The 20,991-nt window shown below is 30.1% G+C and overlaps 2 protein-coding genes across 2 annotated transcripts; both read left to right on the forward strand.

Moving 5' to 3' along the window:
- The first annotated feature begins 8,264 nt into the window (after nucleotides 1-8,264).
- Nucleotides 8,265-14,509, forward strand: LOC114410834 (probable WRKY transcription factor 61). Its single transcript, XM_028374754.1, has 4 exons — nucleotides 8,265-8,488; nucleotides 11,967-12,470; nucleotides 12,800-12,913; nucleotides 13,480-14,509. Exons 1-4 carry the CDS (start codon nucleotides 8,408-8,410, stop codon nucleotides 14,308-14,310), a joined length of 1,530 nt encoding a protein of 509 aa, XP_028230555.1. The 5' UTR covers nucleotides 8,265-8,407; the 3' UTR covers nucleotides 14,311-14,509.
- Nucleotides 14,510-19,601: 5,092 nt separating this feature from the next.
- LOC114406614 lies at nucleotides 19,602-20,129 on the forward strand. The gene has a single exon (XM_028369374.1). It carries the CDS (start codon nucleotides 19,602-19,604, stop codon nucleotides 20,127-20,129), a length of 528 nt encoding a protein of 175 aa, XP_028225175.1.
- Nucleotides 20,130-20,991: the final 862 nt, after the last annotated feature.

Raw genomic sequence — 20,991 nt, forward strand, 5'->3', positions numbered from 1 at the left:
TCAAACGATTTTTTTTTTCAGGTAAGACCTAAAAGTGGACTTCAAATTAGACTTAAAATTATGCCAAACCAAACTTTATTAAAAACATATGATGAGATAAAAACAAGTATAGAATTCATATGGAGTCTATTCGAAAATCCTGTAATACCTAAACTTTAACAATGCCTAATTGTGTGCTCCGTGATAAAACGAACGAATAATAATAATAATAATAATAATAATAATAATAATAATAATAATAATAATAATAATAATAATAATAATAATAATAATTATATTATTATTATTATTATTATTATTATTATTATTATTATTATTATTATTATTATTATTATTATTATTATTATTATTATTATATCAGAAAAAGAAATTCTAGATCCACCATACTCTACAACCATTTTAAGTTACATGTAAAAGCTTTCCCTCAAAAATCAAATTGTACTTGACAATTTTTTCCTACACCCAACGAAACACTTTTTGCACTTCTTTTAACATTAAATTTTACAAAATTCCAAAACTACCCTGCAGCCCCCTTTTGGTTATTTTTCAAAATGCTGAATTCGTAACACAAACATTGGCATACCTTTCTGGATTCGCGAATCTGAAATTAGTTTTTGTTAATTCTAGGTTACTCAATCTGATATTACCAAAAACTAATTCTGGATTTGTGAAGGCAGAGAAAGGTATACCAATGTTTGCTTGTTACAGATCTATAAGTTATGTACTAGTATTCTGGAATAAGTGATTTGGAAAAAAATATGTTTTTTGGATTACTTAATCCGTAATATACAAAAATTATTTTGGATTTGTATTTTTGGAAATCTACACAACTAATGTGTTGCGGACTAACTCATCAAGAAGGTAATTCATGAGGGATTTTGAGGAATCAATCTGGTGGCTCTTGGAATCAAGATACAAGTGTGTGCCTTGAATGCTAGTTAAGCATAGATCGCTGGAGGCATTTGCAAGTTCGGAGGGCCTACTCGATATGCCATTCAAGTTTTTCTAAGAGTCTGCAAAGGATATTTTTGGGAATTCAATTTTGTTTTAAAATTATATAGGGTACAGGAAGCAATTACCACTGCACTTTTGGATAATGGCCCATATAACATAGGCTTTCAAGGTCGTGTTTAAGGGTTATCGCTTGCCAACCCAATTAATAACGCTGTTGAAGTCCATTCTTCTCTTTTGGTCAAAAGTATTCAATTTCATTGTTGCATCATTAGGAGATAATATAACATGACAACATGCAAGGGTGAAGTGTAGATAATTCTTGTGGAGAGAATTCACAGTCCTTATGTTCTTGTTCTTGAATGAAGGATTAATTTCATAAAATTCTCAAAATAGACAAAACATGTTACCTCGTGGTCTAAAACAAATTAACATTGTACAAAAAAAAAAAAACAAATTAACATTGTACCAAACTAACAACACTCCATTTTGCTTTTATTAAAATATAAATCATCTATAAAAAATGCAGCCGAACTCCTATTTTACGTGACTAATTACAGGCTGCTCAATTGAAATTGAGGATTTTCGACTATGGAATATAAAAAAGAATTGTCTAATAATAGATTGTTATATATGATAAGTTATTGGCTTTATAATAACTATTTTAAAAATTATATCTAGAATGATTTTTTAATATTAGTTGATAGTAAAAAAATATTTAAACCGGTAATCTATAAAAATTAAATTCTAAAGAACAATTTGCAAGAAATTTAACATCGTTCTCTTTAGATAATCATATAAGTTTTTAATGTTTTATAAGACACATCATCTTTTATTTATTCTTTTTGTTGTATGATTTCTTTATATTATCTTATGAACCATGTAAGGCTATAAAAATAGGGTTTGTAAAATGGAATAGAACTTATAGAAGTATCCAATTATGGTTGTATTCGATAAAATTAGCTAAAAATTGAAAAGTTAGTTAATAATTAAAAGTTAATATCTAAAAAGTTAACTTATTAAATTATAAATGTTTGCAAAATTAACTATTGAGGTAGTTAAAAAGTGTAAAATAAAAAAAATTATGATTTATTTAAAAAAGATAATAATAAAATGAATAAATATATTAAAGATAAAAATGAAAGAAAATATAAAAAGTTAACGTTTCAAAAAATGTTAATTGAAGTAACATTTCAAAAAATACTACAAATTATATAAAAAAAAACTTATTAAAGAATCTTCAAACAAACTTTTTAATTAGTAAAAGAAAAATTAAAAACTAGGTAAAATATTTTGCCCAACATAATCTATGTCCTTGCCATCCTCAATTATATATCAAATGTTTGGGTACAATATTGTATCTTCGTCAAATTTTCATTGCCAATTATTTCGTTGTTTAATGAAAAACTCTTTTCTATAAGTAGAGATTAACCATGTTTAAAATTCTCCAAATTAAAAATCAGGGATAAATACGTTGATTATTGAGGTTAGTGATAATTACGTACATTTAAACCTAAGTTGTTTAAAAAATTAAATTTTAATCCCTTATTTTTATATATTATTCTTATGTTTGTAATATTCGTTATTTAAAATTACACGTATTTTTTTATATTATGTATGAACTATATATACATTGTATCCTTAAGAATAACAAAGGAGCGAATAAGAAATGAAGGTGTAGAGTAAGTTTTGAAATAAGTATAGAGTTTATAATATTTACTAAATTCAAAGAAGATTCATGTCATTATTCTTAAAAAAGTTAAATAGAATAGAATTCCAACTATTATATATTTTTATTAATTTATGTTAGATTTTCTTCAATTCGCACAAATCGGCTTAAATAGTTAGGTGGGACTGATAAATTGGCAAGCCACTGCTGTAATAGAATTATTATCAATTAATTTTAAAACTATTAGATAGTCATCAATTAAATATATATTTCCTTGAAGGTCAAGTGAAATTATTTTATCAGTTTCACTAATTTTACGTAATTAAAAATATTATCACTTGCATATTATAGACATTGTTAAGTATGTACTAATCTTTTATATAATAATTAATAAAGACTCCTCATGTAAAAAAAATTGAAAAATTGATCAAAATCCCCCCTCGCTCTTGAATTGGTGTGTGTTCGTTTGAAAAGAAAGAGAGTGAAAAAAAAATAACAGTAAAATTATATAAGATTCATACTTTTGCACTCTAATTTAAAACTTTCATTCTAATTCACTTAATTTCTTTTCATTTCTTTTTTATCTCTCTACTGACCTTTAATGCGGAGAAAAATGACTTGTTAACACAATATTATAGCTAGTTATGGGGGTTCTTAATAAAGCATGTGTAGCATATATAATGGTTACCGGAAAGGCCATTGACATTCCATGAAGGGTAACGTTATGTGCCGCTTCCTTTGTAGTATACACATAATTTAATGGAATGTAACACAAATACTAAATTTACTTCAGCTCTTATAAAAAAAAACATTGAGGTCAACCTAATATAAGGTCGTGTGCAAGTGATTTTTTTTTTGTTTGAAAAATGATCTTATAATATCAACTTAAATACAAACTACTTGACCAAAATCTGTTGAAGATTGACCCTCCTGGGTTTTCTTAATTTATCAATTTGTAAGAATCTTAATAATGCATCAAATTTAAGTAATATTTTGAGTATTACTTGAAATCTGACCTTCTTTTGAGCTGTCAGTAGCATCAAGTGTTTAAATTAATATGATCAGTTGAACTCTCGTATATACTACTTATGCCAAGTAGCTTCTTAATTAATGCTAAACCTTCTTATTGAAGTAAGCGACAAATTTCATTATTCCTTGATCTTATATTAGACAGACTTAACTAGGCCCATGAACGATAAATTATTTTTATCAATAAAAAATGGCACTAGCTAGGCTAGGTTAATTAGTTGTATTTCGGAGCTGTGACACTGTTTTAATGTTTTAATCTTGTGATGTGATTGTGTGAAAATATATAAATTCAGGATTTTACACTTAAAGTTAAAGGCACACCAAATATTTAAGTTCTAAGCAGAAGAATCAAGCAGGGTGATGAATATGCACGAAATGGAAATACTTAATTTGTCTAATTGTCTCCGAATTCAAGTGGAGGAGACTGGATAATTAAACCTTAATTATGAATTAAAGCTGTCAATGAATTAATTAAATAAACTGATAATTTGAGCCGTCTCCCCCTCGCGTCATGCAATACAAATATTGATTGTTTTAGGGTCACAGTTTAATCTTAATTATGACAATGTGGAACAATAGCTTTTTCATTTGCCTTATAACTTTTCCTCTTTGATCATTAATTTCTGATGTACACACAATATCTTATGGATTACCAAATTTCTCTCCTAAAATAGAAAGAACACCGACCACTTTCGCATATATACTAATTAAATAAACTGACAAGACCTCCCTACTTATACTTTGTCCCCATAAAAGATTAATAGTATTGATCATTATAGATTTATAGTCATGTGCAAAGCAAAAGACATAATTTTAACTAGCTTAAAAGGCCCCACCGGTTTTTAAATGTTTTTGTAAAGAAGAACACATAATATACATATAAGCATCCATTTGTTTTAAATTTTAGAAGAATAGATTTTGAAAAAAATACCAAACAAACACTATTCTTTTAGAATTGATTTTGTTTGGACAATATCGTGATGTTAATTTGGAACAAAACAAACAGAAACTAAGTAGTATTCATTCAAAGAATTCACACTCAAATGCTACTTTTTCTTTAAAAAATAATTTACCTAATGTACCCTTAATAAATACGACTTTTGTATATAATAATAATAATAATGATGATTTCTTTTAGTTAGGTTTGCATACTTAATCATTTCATAAAATTATTTTATTTTATTTCATCGAAAGAAGGTTAAGACAATTGGGTTTATTTTCTGATATGTAATTGTGTGGACTTTTTAGTCCTTTTCTTTTACAGAGACTTTTTGGTCGGTTAAAAATAAGACAATCCTTCATAAATCATAATCATAATGCTTTGAACAAAAAAGAAATAGAAAAAACATCTGCTTATGAAATTGGTTTAAAGCCAAAGTCTCCAATCAATTTCCCCCTCAAAGTTTTGCCATTTTAGAATTAAAAAAAATATTAGTAGTGGTATGTATCTAATACGCATGAATTTTACTAATAAATAAAACGTAACTGATAAAATTACTTGACTACAGTGAAAAGACCGACATCCTCAAACTTCATGGTGCCCTCTACATCTATGCGACAAGGCAATGTGGCTTCATGCATTACTTAGTGGATCTTCAAACATGATGACAGCTGCTATAGTCTACACGCATGGTTCATCAGCATTCCTTTCCTGCACCAAATAGCAAGTAATTAATTGCTGCCTTTGATGACCCATTCATCATTTGCAGAAGTTGAAAAAAAAATATTTAATTAATTAATTAGTGATTTTTGAAAATTGTTTTCAAAACTAATATATCCATTTTAGTTTTTAAAACTAAACAAACAAAACATCTTTATGTTGTTTTGTTTATTTATTGTTTTCAAAAATAAATTTGGATCTGTTTTCTAAAATTTATTTGTCTTCTGAATAATTTTTTTGCATACAAGAAATGATTTTTTCCTTGCAGGCAAAACTAATTTTTCCCTATAGACAAAGCTTATATACATCTGTATGCCAGCTACCGTTCCAGTTACATGGCTACATCATATGCGTTCAAAAACCAAAAATTAGATATTCTTAGAGACACACAGAGCTTGTTAAACATAATTAAGTAACCAGTGGCTTTATTTGAATTAGTTATGTAATAGTGTGTTAAAAGAGTCTAATTCAGTTAGTTAATTAAATATGGTGCATGGGTTGTTATAAATCTTTAGTATCTATCTTTAATTTTTATGAATAAAAAAAAGTTGAATAGTGCAAGTTATTATAAATATTCTTATATCGCAAGATTGATTCTTCTCTTTGAAAAACAAGTACCCCTCCTAAAAGAAAAAACATAATCAATAATTAATACTGGTAATAGTAATATTGGAATGAGAAACTTCATAAGCCGTGAATAATTAATTAACGTATAGTATGTACATCCACACATTGCCGGCCCTTAAAGTTGGCCATAGAATTAAGGTATGCAACGATCCATATATTAATGCTGGAATGTTTTAATTCTTCCATGAAGCTAGCCTGCAGCAGGAATGGCTCTTCAAAGGTTGGAGTGGCTTTGAAAATTTGGGAGACATATTCTTATTCTCGCGTTTCATTAGCTGGAATGATGTACTAATATGCTTGAGCAATCATTTAGTAACAATTTTAATTTGTTTTTCAATTCACACACATTAGGAGTCAATTACTCCTGCCTGCTCCTTCATTAGTTTGTATAAAATATATACTCTTGAGGAATTTCTCCAACCTCAAATCTATTTTTCTATCTTTAGTTCTAAAAGTTTGATTTCTTCTTAGATAAGCTATACTAATTAAATAATGAAAGGTTGATCGTTCGCATAACATATATATTAGAAATGATATCTTGGGATGAGTATAAAGCTAAATAAATTACTTCTACCCAACAAAAGAGGATTGTGTTGGTTATAAGAAGTGTGAATCCACCTGTCCGATGGTTCAAAATTGTTTCGGAATAGAGGTTAACTCAATCTAGGGTTAGAGGTAACTTACCTAGAGCATCAAGTGTTCTCTGCCTCTACTTCTCTTGTGTGCTTTATATAGGCTCCCCAAGTTTATTTTTATTTCCTTGATTATAAATAAGATATAACCAAAATATGATTGAAATCTGGTAAAATATATTCTACAAATATAACCAAATATGATAAGATATAGCAAAAGGATAACAAGATAAATGCTAATCCTTTCCAATTCGTTAATACCCTTCATTTCAGAAGGTCCAATTGACTGCTGACCACTATGTAGGATGTTGGGTCTTATTTGGCCTTAGGCCAACCAAAGAGTATACAACCCCTCAGCCTTGAATGCGTAGCATGAAGAGACTTAAAAGAATGTCGATCGATCCATTATCAATGATCAAGGGTACATGGTCCCTCGGTCTCAAGTGAATAAATTTCGTATGACTTATCAATGAAGTTTTACTTTTTATTCTATATATGCGAGAATGAACATATATTGCTGACACAGATCTGAAAGAAGGAAGAAGAGAAAGAAATGAGTTAGAGTGGGGAGGAAAGCGGAGAGAGAAAATGTTTTTTTTATATAAAAAGTATTAAATGACTTTAATATCTTTTAAAGGAACTAATTAAAACAAAAGAGATGTGAATTTTTTTGTCCTAAAATGTTGACATACTCCAACTAATTAAAATAGAGGTGTGAGTATGTTAGCTCCCTCCCTTTATATATAAGAGCCATTGTTTATTATTTCACCTTAAATCCATAAAATGTCATAGTCGGTGATCATTGTCAAGGATGATGCATGTGATGATGAACTTTGACTGGGATAGGTATTTGCGACATTTTTCACAAATAGATGAATCTTCAATCCTACCTCAACTTAAATCGAACATATTGAAAAATTAGAAAATCAATTTTTTTTATTAGATTGGATCGGATTTTAAATTTCATTTTAGAAATCAATTCAAACTGAACTTATTTTAGAAATTAATTCAAACTGAACTTATACATATGTATGTATTTTTATTTATAAATTTATAATATCACTCATTTATATTTTATTTCTTATATATTTATAAAATTATCATATAAATTATATTTATTTATAAAAAATATATTTGATTAAAAATATTTTTACTAATAATTTGAGTTAAGATGTATAAATATTTTATTATTAGTTATATAATGCCATATAATAAAATATTTCATATTTTAAATTATTTTTATTATATATCTTATATTTTATTTTATTTAGTATTTTCTAAAAATTGTTAAAAATAGAATTAAAACTAAAAATTAATTCAATCCAAATCGCTTTAAATTGGATTGAATCAAATTAAAAATTTAAACTAAACTAATTGAATGATAAATTAATAAATAAAAAAAATTATTAGATCGGATTTTTTTTTCTTTCAAAATCAATCCAATTCAATTCGTAAAGACTCCTAATCAACTAACATGAGTTGTATATAACAAAATATTTCTCCAATCTCTCTCATAAACGTTGAAATTCAGAATTATAATGTTATTTTTTATCTTAATAAGATAAAGCCAACTAATATATATATATATATATATATATATATATATATATATATATATATATATATATATATATATATATATAATTTTTGTTCTTCAAGTTTATATGGGCGCTATTGACATTTCTGTGATTGACAATGAAAGGCAAAAAACCTCTCTCTTTGAATCTCAGCATATATAATTAATTGAAGTCAACATCTGCAAGCTTTAGTATATAAGAAGCCAGGCTCGTAGAGAAAATTTGTCGCCATAGAAATTAAACTTTAGAAAGTGAAACGGTGATGAAGAGATCATATACAGTACTAGTAATGGAAGATAATGACTTCTTGGATTCAAACGGTGATGAAGAGATCGATGTGAAGGTATGATTTTCTTTGCTCTATATATGACTTTTTAATGAATACGTTTCTTTCCAAAGCTTTTGTTTTTATGCCTTTTGAAATATGTATCTAACTAGTATTTCACATGCATATTACATCTCTGGGTATCTGTATAATTAGCTGCTTCAACCTTTTTCCAAAGGTAGTTAATTTAATTTACTAATAACTCATCCACACGTGAACGACCTTTACAATTTAGGAATTAATGGTGCGTGTATGTCGATTTTAATTAGCTTAATTTCTATCACAGGACCATTGAATTTGATCGATAATAATTCACCTCAAAATTCAAAAGCATATCTTGATGTGTGCTTTTCGGATGATTTGTTTGTTCCTATACATGGTGAGAATTAGTCATTTTCGCCATTATTGAGTCAAATATCTCATACTTCAGATAGTGTCAATTGAAAGGTTAATTTTGTGAGCTACAATAATGGGTAATGGGTTTTTCTAGAAGATTGAAAATAGTTTGTATGTACTTGCAGCGTGAATTATACAGTAGCCAAGGAGTTGGATTAATTGAATCCTAATATGGATGAGGAAATAGACTGAGTCACCTTAAACATTTTAGCGTGTGTTTTGTTTTTAATTTTTAGAATTAGGATAGAGTCTAATTAATAAATGTTTTTTTTGGTAAGGATTAATAAATAATTTTAGGTTAACGCAAGGATTTTTTTTGTTTTATGTTTTTTTCCCTCATAATTAATGTATGTAATGACTATAGGCAACTTTCTGGTATTGTGACTATAGGCAACTAAACACGCTTAGAAAATTATCACATATGACAAAATTATGTTTGGACATTTGGGCAACCGATCGATGGTCGGATCAATATATTTAGGGGGAAATTATAAAAAAATATTTTTAATTTAAAAGAATGCAAGGATTCCAAAAGTAGTTAAATATTTAAAGAGGTATTTAATGATGAGTAACTACTTTAATAATTGATTAGCTTAAATTAAAATATTTATTATGGAGAACGTTTATTTAATTAATTGCTATTTTTTATTTACTATTAATTGCATTTTGTTGTCCTTTTAGTTTGAGCTATGTATAATTTTGATCCTCTATTTTTTTTTCAAATTAATTTTCTCTATTTAATTTTAAATTTAAACAAATTTGTTCCTTCTATCATTTTTTTCTACTTGAAATTCTCATTTTGTCTAAATATTTGGGATTTATGATTAATAATTTGGGATATAAGATCATTTTTAAAAGTTTAAAAGTTAAGAATTTGGTATAAATTTGATAGATTTTCTAGGAGGTAAGTTTGAAGTCTGTAGGGAAAAAAATGAATTTATTTTTTATTTTAAGTGAAATATGATATTTTACTTAGTAAATTTTAAGCAGAAAAAAGAAGATTTTGATCGAGCAGAGATAAAATAAAAAAAGAAACATTTTTAAGTGAAAAATTTCCACTTGCAATTAAGTGTGGTGAAGGAAATTAAAAGTCTGTATTATCGTGTATTTCATAAAATATATGAGTAAGTGTGCTGGGGGAAATTTATTTCTATAAACTAGAAGTATATGGAGAACCCCACACAAATTAAAGCACCAACTGTCTCTCTATTTTATGTGCCCGTGCTCAATTCAACTCATAGGAATGAAAGCCAATTGAAATGCAGAATATGATTAATTTTCCTGACAAACAATGGTTGTATGCATGCATATTGTCGACAACAGAAATAAGAAAAGTCGTGGTTGGCTCACTACAAATTATACTACAGTACATAAGAAAATATTAATAACGTGATTTTTAAATACATTATTGTTTGATAAGAAAAATATTATTTGCCATTAATCATTTCCTTAAAAATAATTACAGAATTATGCAAGTCTTACTTTTAATTGATTAGTCTCACTAATGATTTTATAATTTCTATTAAAAAATTAGTAAATAATTGAAGGTATGTTGGAAAGTATATGTTGCCCATAATTCCACGTACTTGAACTCCTATTATATCTTACAGGAACAAAGAATTCTTTACCCTTCTCGATTTTAAGAATTACATAGTAATTTATAATATTCTCTTATAATATGTTCTTACACATCTTAATTATTTCTACTTATTAATTAAATAGAAAAAATAATGTCTTTTATGTTTTTAAGATATTAAATTTATTTTAATATTTCATAAAATATTAAAAACTTAATATTATTACAATTCAATATACATTCTTACTTTTCTCCCATTAAATGGGAAAATATATTCAGCTTCTCTCCTCTCTCTGAGCTTCCACTGAGAGCAGAGACAAAGACAATTTATTTAGAACTAGAACATTGTAGACCTTGAAGCTGAAATTATGTTAGAATCTATATGCTTCTACTTTTCCTCCCTATTTTCTGGAGAAATGTTGAAAAGCTAGCACACACGAAATAATTTGGCCAAAAGTCGTCTTTATACTAGTACGTTTTTGGTATAGGTGCGATGGTCACATCAACACAATGGAGTTCACGAAGGGGCATGGTATTTGTACAGTGTGTAATGTTTGTTTCACATTACTGTATTACACTTTATATTTCCTTATAAAATTTCAAATTAGTGCAATGATGTATAATTCTAGAGGACATTAAGAAGGTTTACTATTATTCATGAAATAAAAAACTTGTTATTAATTTATGTTCTCTTAAAAAATGAGACAATGTGTGAAAAATGTGCATTTTTTTCTTGCAATCCATTTAATTAATTTGTTTTATTGATTGTAAAATTATTTTAAAAAATTGCAAATATGAAATATAGCATTCCATTTAGTTCAAAGCTCTGAAAAAAATGTTCTTAAATATTATTGATTCTTAAAAAAAAAAATACTATCTTTGGTTCTGGTTCTATTTATAAGAAACAAGATAGTAACATTTTTATGTTATACTTTATTTTTATCACAAGATGAAGTTGAGTGTATATGATTTTTCCCATAACATGAAAATAAAAGCTATCATGCAATCCAATTATTAATTTATACTCTTCATTCTCGTTTCTTTTATTTATCATCTAATTTATTTAATTAAGTATAACTAAAATATGTAAATATTTCTGCCCAAATATGTTTCAATTTTCTCTAAAATAATCTTTTTAAATACGTGCGTGATTCCAAAAATAACCATATATACCTTATAAATTCTTTCAGCCAGAAGTGTAAAAGACGCATGCATAGTACACACACACGCTTGCACAGTTGCACCAACATGATAACCGTTTTTTTTTTTTTTTCAATGCACAAAGAATAAAGTAATCAATTGCATTTTGACCATACGTGTTTAAATCTCAAAAGAAATCTCATTTTCCAATTGCACTCATCACCGAGGAATATATACTTGAAATCAATTAATTACCTTCCGTTTCCATCATCTCTTTTCATCTCTCGATCTGATCACATACAAAAGTATTAACCACTTTGCTAATTTTAATAGATTCTTATATATAATTTTCTCTTGTATATGTGTTGTCATTATTGCATGCAGGATCAAAATCTTGAATCAGCTAAAGGGGAAAAGGGAGAGACTAGAGAAGAAAACAAGATGTTAGAGTTCTATGGAATCCTTCATCACGATAAACCTGATGATGCTACAAATGCTAAAGGTGTGTTTAGCCATATTGAGGAAAACGAAGAAAGTGAACTTGTGTCACTTTCTCTTGGGATATCAATATCTAAAGGCAAGCCTAGCAAGAATGAGAAAATGATTAATAATGGAATTGAAAAGAGAGAAGATGAGGATGTGCATAAACGACTTGTACTTGGGTTAGATATCAATTTGGACCCTGTAGATCAAGATGAATTAGCTGCAAATAATTCCACCCCTGAAAGTAGCTTTGGTGAGGGAGGGAAGGAAGATGAACCAACTGAGATGTGGCCACCCAGTAAAGTTTCGAAGACAATGAAAAGTGAGGATAAAAGTGAAGCTTCACCACATTATCAGCCCAAGAAGACTAGGGTTTCTATTAGAGCCAGATGTGATACCCAAACGGTTAGTAACATGTTTCTTAATGATGTTATGTAAGATAGTGATATATTGCTTATTCTTGACAATATATATAGCTAGGATTGATTTTATTGCATGAAAACTTTAAATGAAATTAATCTTAAACTAAAAGAAATCAAACCATAAAGAAAACAAATATTGGAACAGAAAATAAAAGCCTAAGTTATGAATAGGTGTCAAGGAGCAAGTTAGTCTAAAAATATTGCAATCGGGTTATTATTATTATTTTTATATTGCAATTTTGTTTTTAATTTCTAAATAAATAAAAAATGAAATTAAAACTTGCATGATTTATTAAATTTTTATATATACAGATGAATGATGGGTGCCAATGGAGAAAATATGGACAGAAAATGGCCAAAGGAAATCCATGCCCCCGAGCTTACTATCGATGCACTGCTTCTCCATCTTGCCCTGTAAGAAAGCAGGTATGAATTCTCTAATGACTTGTTTTGGATAATTAATAAATAGAGCAGAATAGAAAACAATATTTTCTTTTGATGGGCACATAGAAAACAATGAAAATTACAATTAGTCTAGATACATATGATGCATGCATGCAGTCCTGTATTTACTAATTAATTTTATTTCTTTCATTTTCTTTACTCTTTCAATTTGTTTCTCTTAATTAGCATCTCAATATTTTCACTATTTTATTACATTGGATTAGATTAATATAAATTGAGTTGCTAATTTAATTGTGCTATGAGATGGGAGGCCTAATAGTAATGTGTACTCTATTTCCTCTAAACTTCACTACACTATGCACACTTCAAATCTTTTTAACTTCTAGCATTTTGTACTTAGGCATCCAAGTGATTAGTTAGTAAAAGTAAAGGTAGATTTATCAGGATTGAATACTACTGGTTTTCTTAACTTTTTATTGATTTTATGACATCAAATTAAGCTCAAGTTTGAATGCAAAAGGATTTTAAAGAATACTAGCTAGCTAGTAATTATTAACCATATTTTCTTGTAATTAATTAACTTTCAGGTGCAAAGATGTGCTGAAGACATGTCCATATTGATTACCACCTATGAAGGAACACACAATCACCCTCTTCCTATGTCAGCCACTGCAATGGCCTGCACAACTTCTGCTGCAGCTTCCATGCTTCAATCTCCCTCATTGAGTTCACAACATGGACTAGTCGATTCAGCTATATCCTCCATCATCAACTCCAGTGCTGCTAATTACTACAATCCTAATAATGCTCTAAACTTCTCCACACACCAAGTTTCTAGACCAAACCAATTCTACTTCTCCAACTCATCCATTTCAACCTTGAATTCTCACCCTACAATCACTCTGGACCTTACAGCACCCCCAACTTCCTCAAACTCAAGCTTCACTCACATGCCAAAATACTCATCAACAAACCTGAATTTCTCCTCTGGTTTCTCTCCTCTACATTCTAGCATGCCTCAATCACCTTGGAGCAGTTATAATTACTTCAATTCTGGAACACTTTCTCAAAATAGAAAACATGGTGGTAATTACTTGTTAAACACTGGAAATCAAAATCAACCACATTCTTTAGGAAATCTCCATCAACCTATTTACATGAGAAGCAATACCATTTCTCAGCATTCTTTGCCTGATCCCATTGTTGCTGCAACCAAGGCAATCACAAGTAACCCAAAGTTTCAATCAGCACTAGCAACTGCTCTCACAACATATGTTGGCAATGAAGCTGGTGGTGGTAGGTTAAGAGAAAATCATGTTCTTGAGAGTGCAGAACTGATGAACTTAAAGCTATGTAGTGAAAATAGCATAGGAAACTCAAGTATAGTTCAACTACCACTACTGGAGCAATGGAAGTGAAACAAGTTGAAGCATTGTTTATGTGTCCGTTTGTATTAGTTGTTAGGGTTGATTTCAATTTTGAATTGTTGATGAACAGGATGTTAATTAAGATGCATACTCAAATTAATGTAAGTTACAGATTTTATACTAAAATGTGTATCTCGGTATGTGAGATTGATTTTGGTAATAAGCCGGATGAGAATTGAAAAGACAAAAATTGGAGCTTGATGTTAATGCTTTCACAAATGTATCAAATTGTATAAGTAATAAAATGAAAAGTTCAAATATCATTTTCCTATAGACTTGTGTAGTATTAGTAATTTTCACGTAAATATTAACTTAAGTTAACGAATATCACAAGAAAGCGATAAAAACATGAACTTTAAATTATTGTTTGTGAACTAAAAACAAAACAAGTGTGGTAACAAAGTTAAAGAAACTATTTTTGTGATTTTTGAATAAAAACAAAGCTTGAACAAAGGGGGGGTTTTAAATAACAAAGATATTGTTGGAAGTAGGCTTCATCAAACTACACTCTCTACATGCTTGAACACACAATACATATAAGGCACGGGCTGTCATCATGAAAGGTCTCCCCAAAATAAGAGGAACTTCGACATCCTTTTTCCTATCCATGATTACAAAGTTTGCAGGGAATATGTATTTGTCCACTTTCACTAAGACATCCTCTACAACACCATATGGAAGCTTGATTGAATGGTCTGCTAGTTGAAGTGTCATCCTTGTAGGCTTGATTTCTACACCCCCCACCTTGCTAAGCATGGAAAGAGGCATAAGATTTATGCTTGCTCCCAAGTTAGCAAAGCTTTGTCAACAGAGAGATTTCCAATTGTACATGGAATGGTGAAGCTACCGGGATATTTGTGCTTGAAAGGTAATGGCTTTTGAATTATAGCACTACATCTCACTTCTAACTCAATAGTATCCGCCTCTATGTATTTTCTCTTCTTGATGAGAAGTTGTTTCATAAATTTGGCATAGGTGGACATTTGCTATAGAGCTTCCGAAAAAGGAATATTGATTTGCAATCTTTTGAAAATCTCTAGAAACCTTGCAAAATGCCTTTTCTTGTCCTTCCTTGTAGGGGCATGTGGATATAAAAGATCCTTGGTGGGAGGATTCACTACCACATTCTTCTTTTCCTTAGCTAATTGACTGTTTGTTTTCAATTCCCCAACATTCTTCACTACCTCATTCTCATTTTTTTCTCCATCCTCACTCTCAAGCTCACTTTCCTCATCCTCATTAACTTCCTCAATTACAACCTCTTACTTACTTTTCTCTTTACTTAAGTCACCTACCAATCTACCTCTCCTTGTGGTGATGGCCTTGCATTGCTCCTTTGGATTAGCTTGAGTATTAGCGAAAGTGCTCCACTTTTAAGTTCCGTCACATCCTTGGCAATTTTTCCCATTTTCACCTTGAGGTTCTTGATAGAAATATCTATATTCTTTTGGTTGGTGATAAGGGTTTGCATGAATTGATTAACAGTGCCCTCCAACGTAGAAGTATAGTCTTGATGAAGAGGTTGATATTATTGGCCTTATTGAGCTTAATAACCATAAGGCAGTGGTCTATTGGAGGGACCGACATCTTGCTTCCAACCGAGATTGTTGTTCCTCCACCATAGATTAAAGATATTGTTGTAGGGAGGATTGCCATAGTTTCCTTGCCGGTTTTGATTTCCCATGTAATTGAATTCTTCTAGGGAACCACCTAGCATGAAGCATTGACCACTTGGGTGACCACCTCCATAAAGAGTACAACTTAAAACTTGTTGAGTACCAAATTGAGTAGCTTGCACACTTTGGAGTTGAGGAATTTTGAAAATTTTCTTGGTGAGTGCATCAAGTTGTTGAGTGAAAAGCTTGTTTTGATCTAAGAGTGCATCTTCTGAATTTAACTTAAGAACTCCTCTCTTTTGCATAGGCATGAGTTTTCTATCATGATGCACCTCATAGTTATTGAGGCCATATTTTCAATTATCTCCTTTGTCCTCATCCGGTGTCTTGTACATGATTTTGTTTCTAGTTGAAGCATCAAGCATAAGATTGGTTTGAGGTCTCAACCACACCAAGAAAGTGTTAATTTGACCTGCATCGTCAAGGCTATGGGTTGGACATTGTCTAAAGAGACTGTTAAATAGCTCCCAAGCTTCACAGAGTGGCTTATCAATTCCTTGAGTGAAAGTAGAAATAGTCGTCTTCCTTTCATTGATCTTAGATTGAAGGAGATAATCTATTCTAGAATTTGTCACAAAGTTCGTCCCATGCCAAAGGAATGTTGGGAGGAATAGCTTGATATCAATGTTCAGTCTTGTCAGCAAATGAAAATGGGAAAAGACTGATATGAATAAAATCATCATCCACTTAATGAATCTTTGTAGTATTGCAAATATGCACAAAGGTAGTCAAGTGGGCATAAGGATCTTCATAATCAAAGTCATGGAATTTGTTATGTTGGATAAATTGAACTAGAGATGCTCTCATTTCCACATTGTGAGCTATCACATTCAGCCTAGCAATAGTGTTGAAGTACCATGGTCCAGTGTTGGCTAAGTTAAGTGGTTATGTAGAGTCTGTCTTAGTGGTAGATATACATGTTTTTCTTCCGCCATGATGAGTTCTTCTTCCTCATGAATGGATGGTAACAAAAGATTTGGTGAAATGGGTGAATTGGGCTCTTGGATGGATAGTCTCTCTAGTGCCTTCCTCTTCCTTGTCAAACCATTGTTTCTTCGAGTAGTACTTTCAACTTCCGGGTTGTAAAACAAAGGATCAATTTAGCGTCTAGTTTGGATAAACAAGGAAAACAACACACTAAAAGAGATAAGGTAGCACAAGAAATTAAACACAACTAAAATAAGACACAAAGAATAAAAGAATAAAGAATAACGCCTAAGATAGTAAGAATGCTAAATTGCCTAATATTGAGACGCAAGTCTCCAACAATGAGGCCAAAAACTTGTCACCTCTTTGGTAAGCATACCAAATCGTACAAGTAGTAAAATGGAAAGTGCAAATATTGTTTCCCTAGTACATGCACAATATTAGCAATTTTCACGTAAATATTAACTTAAGATAACAAATATCACAAGAAAGCGATAAAAACATAAACTTTAAATTATTGTTTGTGAAGTAAAAATAGAACAAGTGGGGTAACATAGTTAAAGAAACTATTTTTGTGATTTTTGAATAAAAATAAAGCTTGGACAAATGGGGTTTTCAAATAACAAAGATATTATCAGGGTTAGGCTTCACCAAACTACAGTCTCTACTTGCTTGAATGCACAATACATATGCTCGCCGTGAATCAATGTTAAAATTACTCAACAAAGCCCTAATCCTGTAGGTGATAAGAGTCTTAGTTTAGTTATTAAGTCTCGATTCCTCAAAAACTTAATAAAAGGACTAACTTTAAGTCTAGTGACTCAAAATAACCAATGGACTAAGCTTCATTCATAGATGCAAAGTTCATTGAGTATTTTGCTTTAGTTCAAGACTATAAAAGCATTTTCCAACAACAATCAAGTCCCAAAAACATGTCATGATAGACCATTCCACGACAAGCATTAAGAAAAGAAGCAAGATACTAACATCAATACACTATATATATATATATATATATATAATCAAAAGATATAAGAGAGTATGAGTTTAGTTACATCTAACCCCAACAATGGAGAAAATTAGCTACTCATAGCCATGAGTAGCATCAAAATACATGGAGGAAAAAAGAAGATAAAGAATGGAACCTAAGTGAAGCTTTCTCTCTCAATAGGTCTGCAAAAACGTGCTAAATGAAGTGCCTCATGTGCCATAAATGACAGTCAACCCTATTTATACAAGAGCAAAAAGTTCTATTTTAAGTTACTTTTAGCGGAGCTCAAAATTCCATCTTAGCTAAAAGTGCAAAACATTCTAATTAAGAGAACAAAATCTAGCTCAGTCCCAAAATTTAGTTTTAGCTTATAGAAATCCGTTTTACTTGTTGTCAAATTTTAGCTCCAACTCTATTTTTTGGCTTAACTACATCAAAGTTTGCTTTTTCTTCAAAAATTGGCTCTAAAGCTTTTCCATTTTCCACTCCACTTCTACAAAAAGTAGACAAAAAAATATTAGATGCAACTCAAGGAACTAAATCTAAACTAAAAATTTAATATTTACCAAACTAAGATAAAAATGAGTCTCAATAAAATTTAATATTTCTGGTAATTATTTGTATTTTATTAAGATCCCTAAAATATCAAACAAGTGGTATCAGAGCCACCATTATTGTTAGATTATTGGGAATTAAAGCTATTTGGTTTGTGTTATACCTGTATTTTTTTGTTACATGAACCCTAATTTTATTTTGGGATTTTATCTTTACAATTATAATTATGATTGTAAGTTTGGATTTTTTTTCTTTTCAATCACGATATAATAATCATCATATGCGCGTTCATGTTTTGCGTTTGGATTCCATGAGAAAAACTTTTTTTTTCTCGCTCCAGAATAGTCATCCATTTTTGTTTTTCGTTCACGTGTTTACTTTTTTATGGCTGTTGGTTTCGTTTCCTTATGCATGCCATGAATCCATGCCATACATGTCATGACATGATATACATGTGATACATAATCTTTGGCTTTATTATATCATCATAAGAAAACCTCTCTTGCATATCGTTAAATGCAATTGGACTTTTGCATTTTATTTTTTTTCCTTGTTTTTATTTGTGAATTATGTGTAGTAATTGGTGATTCCCATTATGTTTTGGTGTAAATTCAGAAATTACAAACCCTAAAAAATTATGTCTGGTAATTTTGATTGAGTTGATTGAAACAATATATTGTCAAAGAAATCTCTATTGCGTAAATTAATTTAATTAAAATTGCATAGATATTAGTATAAAATTATTTATGTGAATTGTGCTTAGCCCAAAGGAAGACACAATTTGGCCAAATAATTGTATACCTGTGATGATAAATGCGTGACAATTATAAAGTATTTTCATGTGAATTATAGTTGGTCCAAAGAAAGATTATGATTTAACAGAATTTATTGTCAATATTTGATCATTGCGTTGAGAGTACCAATTACAAATTAATTTCTTTGTCCAAAGATTATGAATTAATGTTGTGCTGGGTATCTTGTGATGAGTTTGTTATGTGAACTATTTTGCACATGTCTTGTTATATATATATATATATATATATTGTGAGCATGTAATTATTTTTTATTTTTATTAATATTCAGTTTCTGTTGCTAGTGTTGTAAATGTATCTGCTCAAGTGAACAGTATCTCCATGCTGAATGGGACAAATTTTCAGGTTTGGAAGGAAGTCATAGAAATTGTTCTCGACTGTATGGATTTGGATTTGGCACTAAGAATGGAACGACCCACTTCCACTTCGAAAGCCTCCAATGAGGTAAAAATTGAGAAATGGGATCGTTCCAATCTAATGTGCATTATGATAATGAAGCGCTCTATTCCAGAAGCGTTTCGGGGATCTATTTCTGAGGGTGAAAATGCAAAGAAATTTATTGATGAAATTGAACAGTACTTTGCCAAAAATGAGAAGGCAGAGACGAGTAACCTTTTGGCTAAACCCATCTCCATGAAGTATAAGGGCAAAAGTAATATAAGGGAGTACATAATGGAAATGTCTAACTTGGCATCTAAACTAAAAGCACTTAAGTTAGAGCTTGGTGAAGACTCGCTCGTGCATTTAGTTTTGATCTCACTTCCTGCACACTTTGGGCAATTCAAAGTGAGTTATAACACTCAGAAGGACAAATGGTCCCTTAATGAGCTTATATCTCACTGTGTGTAAGAGGAAGAGAGGCTGCAGAGAGACAGATATGAAAATGCTCATTTAAGCTCCACCTCTCAGAATAAGAAAAGAAAGAAAACTAAGGGTGCTGCTGAAGGGTCCTCTTAGCAAAAGAACCAAAGAAGAATGGGGAATTTACCTGCTACTTCTGCAAGAAGTCTGGACACATGAAGAAAAAGTGTCCCAAGTACGCCACATGGCGTGTAAAGAAAGGTAAATCTCTTGTTCTTGTTTGTTCTGAAGTTAATTTAGCTTTTGTACCTAAAGATACTTGGTGGGTAGATTCTGGTGCTACTACTCACATAAGTGTAACCATGCAAGGTTTCCTGTGGAGCTGACTGCCAAGTGATGATGAAAGATTAATATTTGTTGGCGATGACAAAAGGGTTGTGGTGGAGGCTATAGGAACTTTTAGATTGCAGTTAAAGACTGGATTTTATTTGGATTTGTATGAGACTTTTGTTGTACCGTCTTTTAGACGGAATTTAATTTCTATTTCTAGTTTGGACAAATTTGGTTTTTCTTGTTCATTTGGAAATAATAAAGTTAGTCTCTACTAGAATTCAAATTTGATTGGTTCCAGTTCCTTAATTGATAATCTATATATGTTGGATGTTAATTGTTCCTATAATGAAATACTACAAACAAATTCACATGGTACAAAAAGGAAATTAAAAGAGAATTCAACCACTTTATGGCACAAACGCTTAGGTCATATTTCTAAACCGAGAATTCAGAGACTTGTGTCGGATGAGATTCTTGAACCGTTAGATTTATCAGACTTTGAAGTCTGTGTTGAATGCATAAAGGGAAAACGAACAAACATAACGAAATTAGGTGCAAAAAGAGCTAAAGACATCTT

The sequence above is a fragment of the Glycine soja genome, chromosome 1, assembly GCF_004193775.1.
Source record: "Glycine soja cultivar W05 chromosome 1, ASM419377v2, whole genome shotgun sequence".
Lineage (NCBI taxonomy): Eukaryota > Viridiplantae > Streptophyta > Magnoliopsida > Fabales > Fabaceae > Glycine > Glycine soja.

Bases quoted from the DNA above. Each gene is read 5' to 3' on its own strand.
- LOC114406614 (XM_028369374.1), top strand. From the start codon at position 19,602: ATGCTGAATGGGACAAATTTTCAGGTTTGGAAGGAAGTCATAGAAATT.
- LOC114410834 (XM_028374754.1), top strand. From the start codon at position 8,408: ATGAAGAGATCATATACAGTACTAGTAATGGAAGATAATGACTTCTTG. The intron at 12,471-12,799 runs GTTAGTAACATG...TTATATATACAG, and splicing joins CCAGATGTGATACCCAAACG to ATGAATGATGGGTGCCAATG. The intron at 12,914-13,479 runs GTATGAATTCTC...ATTAACTTTCAG, and splicing joins CTTGCCCTGTAAGAAAGCAG to GTGCAAAGATGTGCTGAAGA.